Consider the following 8,239-nt stretch of genomic DNA (forward strand, 5'->3'; position numbering starts at 1 on the left):
CTCAACCGGCTGGCGGCACGCGGGGACTTCTGCCCCGTCCTGCAGGTCTTCTTCCCCTTCAGCATCCAGCTCTACCCCCACGAGTTCCCCGGCCACGACCCCCGCGACTGCCCCCGCGACGTGGGCAAGGCGGCAGCCCTGCGCCTGGGCTGCATCAACGCCGAGTACCCCGACTCCTTCGGGCACTACCGCGAAGCTCGCTTCTCCCAGACCAAGCACCACTGGTGGTGGAAGCTGCACTTCGTCTGGGAGCGGGTGCGGGCGCTGCGGGAGCACGCCGGGCCCGTCCTCTTCCTGGAGGAGGACCACTACCTGGCGCCTGACTTCTACCACGTCCTCAAAAAGCTCTGGGCGCTGCGCGAGCGGGAGTGCCCCGAGTGCCAGATCGTCTCCCTGGGCACCTACAGCCCCGTCCGCGGTGGCTTCGCCGGCCGCGCCGACAAGGTGGAGATGAAGACGTGGAAGTCCACCGAGCACAACAGGGGGATGGCCTTCGGCAGAGACACCTACCAGAAGCTCATCGAGTGCACGGACGCCTTCTGCACCTACGATGACTACAACTGGGACTGGACTCTGCAGCACTTGACTGTCTCTTGTCTTCCAAAGTTCTGGAAAGTGCTGGTTCCCGAAATCCCCAGGATCTTTCACACGGGGGACTGTGGCATGCACCACAAGAAATCCTGCAGACCATCCACCCAGAGTGCCAAAATCGACTCTCTCTTGAACAGCAACCAACAGTACCTGTTTCCCGAAACGATGAGTGTCAGTAAAAGGTACTCCATGGCACCCCTTTCCCCTCATGTGAAAAACGGAGGGTGGGGAGATATTAGGGACCACGAACTCTGTAAAAGTTACCGCCGACTTCAGTGAGGATCGTTCTCGCAGCCTTTTTCTTTTTGAGTTGTTCCATACTGTCTTTTACAGGCACACACGTGTATAAAAAGCATTTATGAGTTGGTTTCTGCTTTAATATGAATAAACATTCTTGTAAAAGGTGTCCCAAAATAGTAATCTTTCATGTTCGGCAACCAGGTTTTGCAAACAGGTTACTTGCTGCTGCTGGGCCGCTCGGAGCAGCATCGCAGCCCCTAGGCAAAAAGTGACGGCTGCCGTCTTTACTGGGAGGAGGAGGAGGAGGAGAAAATTTGTCTTTAAGTGCATCTTTTCTGGTGCTTACAGTGCTCCGGCGTGGGGTTTTTCCCCCATCAGAGCGGTGCTGCCCGCGGCGCCGCGCTGGGGGTGGTTGAGGAGCAGGAGAGGGGACCGAGCCCTCCCGAGCTCCGGCCCCGGTGGGAGCCGGCCTTCGCCCGCCGCCTCCGCCGGCAGTACCGGCACTTCCCACCGTCCCACCCGGGGTTGCTTCATGCCCGATACCCGTGTCCTGGTTTGGTTGCGATGAATATATGAAGGAAAAAAAAAATTTCATTGTTTTTACTACAATGTAGATAAATACATGATTTTTTTTAGTTCTGCCGAAATAAAATTCAGTTGTTTTGTAATGCCAGAGAAGTTCTTGATTCTCACAAAAAGATGATGTCATCTCATGTTGCTAGAAAGAAAGTCAGGACTGGGGGGGCGGGAGGTGTCTTGTCTTTAATCCGGAGGGCTGAACACATGCCGTCACCCGTTCGAGTAGCGTGCATTTAACTTCATTAAATTTTTAATGATGCTCACTAATTGAGGCAGAATAGAGTAACAAATGGGTGGCACGACACCTCTTTTGTTTGGATCAAAAAAAAAGTTCGCTTTCAAATTCGTCGGCTGTGTAAAACGACCAGTAAAAAATACTGCTGTGTAATGGAAACACGCTGAACTGGAGCCGAAAGCCGTGGACGGGGGAGAGCAGAGCCGTTCGTTAACATCGAGCACTTCCTCGCCTGTTCCGAGTCTAGCCGCGCGGCTGCTTTAACGGCACTCCGCTTTGAAGCACAACTGGTAGCAGTAGCACATGAGCAGCTTTTTGTAGAACAGAGGAGCATGTTAAAGGAAACGCTACGCTAAGGTGACAGGCATGCGACATTTAGAGGTAGATTTTATGCTGAGAGATTTGGAGAGGAAAAAAAAAAGCAGCTTTTTTTTTTAATTAGAGAAAATGGGGTTGGTGCTCCTAGGACTCCGGCTACAGCAGTTACTGACGAATGGCAGGGCACGCAGCAAGGCTTTTCTTTTACCACCATTTGTCACCTGCTTTACAGGTTGCAAATATATCGGTTAAACGTTGATTTAAGAGAGCACCAAGTTTTGTGAAATAGTGTCAGCAGTACGCGGATGTTTATTGTGACCACGATAAGATGCTCTTTTTTTTCTTTTTTAAATTACATGGGGTAATTTAACTGCCAGGATTTTGTACCAGCTGTGGTACTTGCTCCATTTTCATAGTTTCACCGAGTCAGAGCTGATGCTGCAAAAGCCATGCCTGTGCCTCAGCCCGTCGACACCTCCCACAAGGAGCTGCGCGACTGTGTGACAGAGCTGATGGGGGTGAAACTTCACCCAGCAAACCGCTTACCCTCCTTCAGCTGGGTCGGTGTTGTGCTGCCGTAGAGGGCAGGGCCAGGTGCTTTTGGCCGCTGTGGCTTCCGCTGAACTTGCTTAGAATAGAGCTTACACCGTGTACCCCCACTGCATGCACTCGCATTTAACGTAGAAATGGAAGAGTAATTCCAGAGCAGCTGTGAAAGAAGTCACATTTAACTTTCTTCTAAAGCACATCTGTGTCTTGTACAACTCAAAAGAAAACAGAAGTTATTTCAGAAGCAGTGAGAAAGGGAACTGAAAGTTTCTTGTTATTAAATATGTTCTTTTGGTTATCGCACTTTAGAGAGACGGACCAGCAAACAGCACGCTGAAGCTCATGGGGAACTGTTTCTGAAAAGTAAACCTAATCTGGATAAAGTGAATCCATTTTACAAACTGTACACACTCAGTAGCAGACGTGCAACAAGAGAGGATGTTTTTATTGTGCAATTGAATTCGTTCGGTTGACAGACTGGGGTATGTTTGGATGCCGTGTTCTGAAGTAATGTGCTAGGATGGAATACATGGTGTAAGTGTTGATTATTTCTGGGAGACTAATTAGAACTTCTCCATGTAATTAGAAATTTCATTTGATTGCTAAAAATCAGTGCAAGTCTAATCTTGCAGTTATCACAAAATGAAACGTTTGAAAAATGATGAATACTGCTCATTTCTAGGTGGACTAAACACAGCAATTCCCGAGGGAGCCATTAGAAAAAGGATATATACAAATAATCCCTGTAACGTAGCAAGAGACTAAGAAAGTCATGTAAACAATAAATATAAGATTCCCCTTCAACTGCATCTTTCTTGTAAGTAAAACTATTTCAGCCCATACATGTGATCTGAAGTTAATAGGTCTGAATCTTCTAAAATTGTTAACAACGTAAGTATTCTATGTTGACGCGTAAACAAAACGGTTTCGGTAGGAACCTGTGTTCTACTCTTAGCCCTGAAGTCATAAACCAGCATGTGGAAGTCGCAGTAAGCCTCGAACAACAGAAGGAAATCCCAAAATAATTAAACTAGTCCAATTCATACAGCAAAGAATTCTGAAACGCGACCGGGCAGTGCGTTACGTGATCCCTAACGATCTGCACGCTCCCATCCCGCGTGCTCACTTCTTGGAGAGCTGGGGAGGCTGGCCTGCTCTCCGAGCTGCGTTGGTTCCCCTGTGCCAACCCTGCGGGCGCAGCCGCTTCATCCCCTTCTGCTTTCGCCCACCCCTCCAGCAGAAGGCCTGCTTGTTTTTCAGAGTCCGCGGCCACGGCCGTTTCGCCTACTGCAACGGCACTTTCTAAATCTGGTTCCTTTCTCCTAGATTCGCCAGGAGTCGCTGAACTGGTGTCAGAAGGTTCATGCTGCAAACAATGGTGTGAACTACAACCTACTTTTCCTATTGTTTCAGCTGTTGCAAAAGAAGTGGAAGTTTTGTTGGTTTCTGCAGCACGTTCTTCTTCAGCTGTGTCAGCTGCAGTACAGTTTGTTTCTGCCTTTGCTTGGGGGTAGTCGCCATTCGTCTTTTCAGCGAGATCTCCTCCTGAGCTGCTAAGCGTTTGTTGTTTTCCGTCACGTTCAGAATGGACTGCTTCCTGCGGCTGTCGAGAAAATAAATGAATTGTTTTATAGTCGAAACGGACTGGGCGCACAAAACTGCTGTAAAGACAGGCCAAGACACCTGCTTCTCCAACATCTACTTCCAGAAAGCGGAGTCAGTGCGGTCCTGAGGTTTTCCTGATCTTGTACCGCACGCGTGGGAATGAGTGGCAGGGAGGTTGTTTGCCTCCCAAGGCTTTCCTCTGCAATAGGAAATGCTGCTGGGACGCTGCCAAGTGGCCACAGCCCAGGGAGGTTGTTTGCCTCCCAAGGCTTTCCTCTGCAATAGGAAATGCTGCTGGGCAGCTGCCAAGTGGCCACAGCCTCTGTCACAATTAACAGCAGGGAAGACTGGCAACTCACCACACCCTGGCTGTTGTTTTCTAGAACTCAGGGACCACAAAATCAGCCAAGGGATCTTAAACTCTCATTGCAAGAAGTGTGCTTTAACCTTGCGATTAGGGAAATCTCCGTCCTGTCGTATGTGAAAGGTGTAACTGGGAAGTGAGCTGTCTTCCTCAATCGGCCTAAGTGAGTTAACCCAGGAATTGCTACGGTTTGCCTCAGGAGAGTATGAACTGGGAGACCCGGTGCCGTCTACATAGCAGCTACCCAATTTCACCATTACCTATTGACTGCTTTAGCAAAAAACAGCTGGTAACTCGTATGTCCCTATCAGTGGACAGTCAGGATCAGGCAGGCATCTGTCCAGGAGCAGCTGGATTCATGGATTCAAAGACTGAGTCGCTCTCTCGCACACCCAGCCCTCTCTGACCCTAAAACCAGTGCTCACTCCAGCAAGAAACAAAAGAAACACTAGTAAGTCCTTCTCAGCACTGGATGATTCTCCCACGTGAATGTCCGAGGGATTTAAGATATCTTAGCTTCCCTTTCTCAGGTACCAAAACGTCCACATTTGCTCTCCAACAATCTGAATTTTAAATTTTTATGTACAGTCCACACCAGCTACAAAAGGTAAGCCTGTCAAGTAATGCTGGAGCCTATCTTTAGGCTAAACTCCTCAGTCCTCCACCAGCATAGTTCCAGAGGTCACATGCTTCGTCTGAACTTGCTTTCCAAGAAGCTGTCTACTCATTAACTATATCTGCAGTCTCCAGTTTATGGCCACAGAAGTAACCTGATCGTCCCTGCATATTATCTTCCCGTGTTTCCTTTAAGAAAAGTTTTAAATGAATTTCTGATGCAGTGTCTACCAAGGAACCCCAGTCGATTCGGGGGTTTTACCTCACATTTTCCTCCTCACAAAACTAACTTTTTGTTTTCTTCATCTGTCCATCTCCTACGTTGCAAAGGGAGGTCATTTTAATCCCGTGGCAGACCTCAGAAACAGACTACCTTGCATCCTTTATGTAGACAGGGTGACTGAGGAAGAAGGGTAGCCTGAATGAGACCTTAAACATTACAAGCAGTGAATTTGAGACCAGCGTTTAAGATGACTACTGCCATGCTTAGTTATCTACACAATAGGAAACCACCAAGTATTCAAACGCTTGGACCGAATAAAGATAATGAGCCCCAATTCTTCACAGTCAAAATCCTCAAGGTTTTCTCTATCTGTGTGACAAGGCAGAGGGAGTGAAGCAGTGGCCGTGACTGAGCACCCTCTGTCCGTCTTAACGAGCCCTTTCCAATTCCCGCTCCCAGTGGCCAGGTTCTTCGCCTCTCTACTCCCTCCCAACCCCAAGCCCCTCCAGGTAAGTTCACTTCTGGACCGAACACCCGGAAAGGCGTCTGTGCAGAAGACGGCATGCTTCAACTGCGGGCTCCGGTACATGAACCCAAACTTTTGGGTATTTGAAGGACGTGGATTATTCACTGTTTTATTCTGGTTTTGTTCTGATGACATCTGCCCTGAGTTGTTTGTAGCACGTTGTCATCAGCTCTGACCTGAAAGCACTTGGAGTCCCTCTGAATGGGGGATACTAGGTAGTTACTTAGTCATTTTTTTCTTTTAATACCAGCGAGAGATTTAGTATGTGCGTGCCATGCTGTATTCCTGCAAGGAGAAAGCACTGTCTTTAACGATTGTATCACAGTTCTCCATCTTCCCAATGAAGCATAGGAGGTCACATTAAATGGCACAAACGTGAATGCATGTTTCTCAAAACTGACATATATACTTGCAAATATACCCTACTCCACGGTTTTCCCTGCTGTATCAAGACAAAACAGGAACAAAGGTGTTTCGGTCAGATTTGATACGATCTTGCTGAAGTACATAAATCAGTCAGCAACACGTACTACTGCCAGAGAGATCCTTACCTTCAACCTGATTTGAATTCTGTCCTCAGTAACATCAAGCACTTCAATTAACGGCTGACTTTCCGGCGCTGATTGGGAGCAAAAGGAAGGGCATAAAACAGTGCCTAGAAATCCATCAACGTTTTCTTCACTGACAAACAATCTTTCCTAAAGAAAAGAAAGAGCGGGTTATGTTCTTTTCGTACTACACTTCAGCCGTACTGGAGCAAGAAACTCAGTCCAAACAAAGCCAGGACACTGATTCACAATACAAGTTTCACAGCACACTCATGTCTCGATAGAGAAATTCTAAGTCGGATGTTCAGAAGTAATGAGGTGAAATGAATTGGAGACCAGTGCTTAGCTCATTTCAAGTACGGATCTGCATCATACACAAAGATAAAAGAAGCATATGTTTTCTCTCTTTCGATATGTGACAAATATATAGATTTAGACTCCCTCTGAGGAATGATTTGCAGCAGCATTGTTCTACTGTCCTCACCTGTCTTAACACCAGGAAGGTGATGTTGAGGATCCATAAAATCCACCTTTTATGGATTTGTTTCAGTGTCTGTCTTTAGGAAAACGCAAACACCTCCTTGGACTGTCACTGCAGGATCTTTGAACCCTCAGGCTTCAAGATCAGACCTTCTAAAGCAAAGGCTATGAAACATGCATGGCTATATCCATTTCACATCCATCCACGGAGGCTCCTCAAATCTCCATTTAGGCAAGCGTAAACACCAGTTGGAAGAAACAGAGAGGTATCCACAGTTAAAGACGACAGTCTGGGACGTGTTTTGAGGCTGTTAATATGCAGTTCACAAACGATGTGAAACACGTTGCTACAGGTTTAAGGATTTAAATCAGTTACAGGTAATTAAAGGTCCTAAAATGTATCCTGGAGGGGCTGTTTCATAAGAACTGCAGAGCTTTCCCTGTCCTCATATTCTTCCTAAATCATCTGCTGTAGGCCATGGGTAAGAACAGACATTGGCACAATAAAAATGGTCTAACCTAGAGGACTATTCTTATGTTCTGTGAATTACCTTTCCCGTTTAACAATGAACTGTTTAATTGGAAATAGCAGGAAAAAGTTGCAAGCCTTCTACTTTAAGTCATACTTTTAAATTTCTCAGTCCAGTTTTGCCCTCTTGTCAACGCGATGAAAGTTAAATTCAATTATCACTGACATCTTGCAGACTGAGAAGCAAAAAGGCAATTCTGCACATTTTTGGCCCCCTGTGGATGTAGCCTTATGCACAGCCAGATGACGCACAGTATCCAAGGTACAACATTTAACTGTCATCTTAAAAAAAAATTCTGTATGGGAAAAATAAAACAGAGCAGTATTTTTTCACTATTTAAATTAGAAATCACAATATGGAAAGTCATAACATAGCTATTGCTGGTTTTCAAAACCAGAGGACTGAATTCATTTTCTATCCAGAAAGATTACAAAAGGCAAACATCCAACATCGGACGCTGAGACAGTTTGTGGAAAGATTAAACTACAGCAGGGTTGCCCTGACAGAAAACCCTCTAGTAGCATACCTACTGCTTGCATTTTTGTATAGAAAGCCTAAGCATCCTTTCTTGTCTGCCAGAGAGGGACCCTGCCAGTGCTTTAGGCTTGCAGAAATATTCTGCAGAGTTCAAGAGAAGCTGTCGGAGCAAAGGAACAAGGCAGGGAGTACAGACGCAAAATCCGTGCAGCACCGAAACTCCCACAAGCTCATGAACTAGATCACTGGCAAGGCCTTGGGCAGCTCAAGAGATACATTTCCACCTCCACAAGTATCGCTTTGCCCACGCATCACAGACAGAACAGCTCAACTTCCCTTCCGCGGGGTTTTCGGCACGC

The 8,239-nt window shown here is 46.8% G+C and overlaps 2 protein-coding genes across 2 annotated transcripts in view; one reads left to right on the forward strand and one right to left on the reverse strand.

Moving 5' to 3' along the window:
• On the forward strand, positions 1–1,005 carry MGAT2 (mannosyl (alpha-1,6-)-glycoprotein beta-1,2-N-acetylglucosaminyltransferase; the record flags this gene model as incomplete). The annotated part of the gene is made up of 1 exon (XM_009321642.1): positions 1–1,005. A coding segment is annotated over one exon (870 nt), but the record flags the coding sequence as incomplete, so codon positions are not given.
• Positions 1,006–2,771: 1,766 nt separating this feature from the next.
• Positions 2,772–8,239, reverse strand: part of DNAAF2 (dynein, axonemal, assembly factor 2) — a 19,457-nt gene continuing 13,989 nt past the window's right edge. Inside the window, exons 3-4 of the mRNA XM_009321643.1 lie at positions 6,397–6,543; positions 2,772–4,115 (exon numbers count right to left, since the gene is read on the reverse strand). Of these exons, the coding sequence (XP_009319918.1) occupies positions 3,543–4,115; positions 6,397–6,543 (720 nt within the window). The 3' untranslated portion in view covers positions 2,772–3,542. The remainder of the gene's footprint in view (positions 4,116–6,396; positions 6,544–8,239) is intronic.

The sequence above is a fragment of the Pygoscelis adeliae genome, unplaced genomic scaffold (genome assembly GCF_000699105.1).
Source record: "Pygoscelis adeliae isolate BGI_AS28 unplaced genomic scaffold, ASM69910v1 Scaffold43, whole genome shotgun sequence".
In the NCBI taxonomy this organism is placed as follows: domain Eukaryota; kingdom Metazoa; phylum Chordata; class Aves; order Sphenisciformes; family Spheniscidae; genus Pygoscelis; species Pygoscelis adeliae.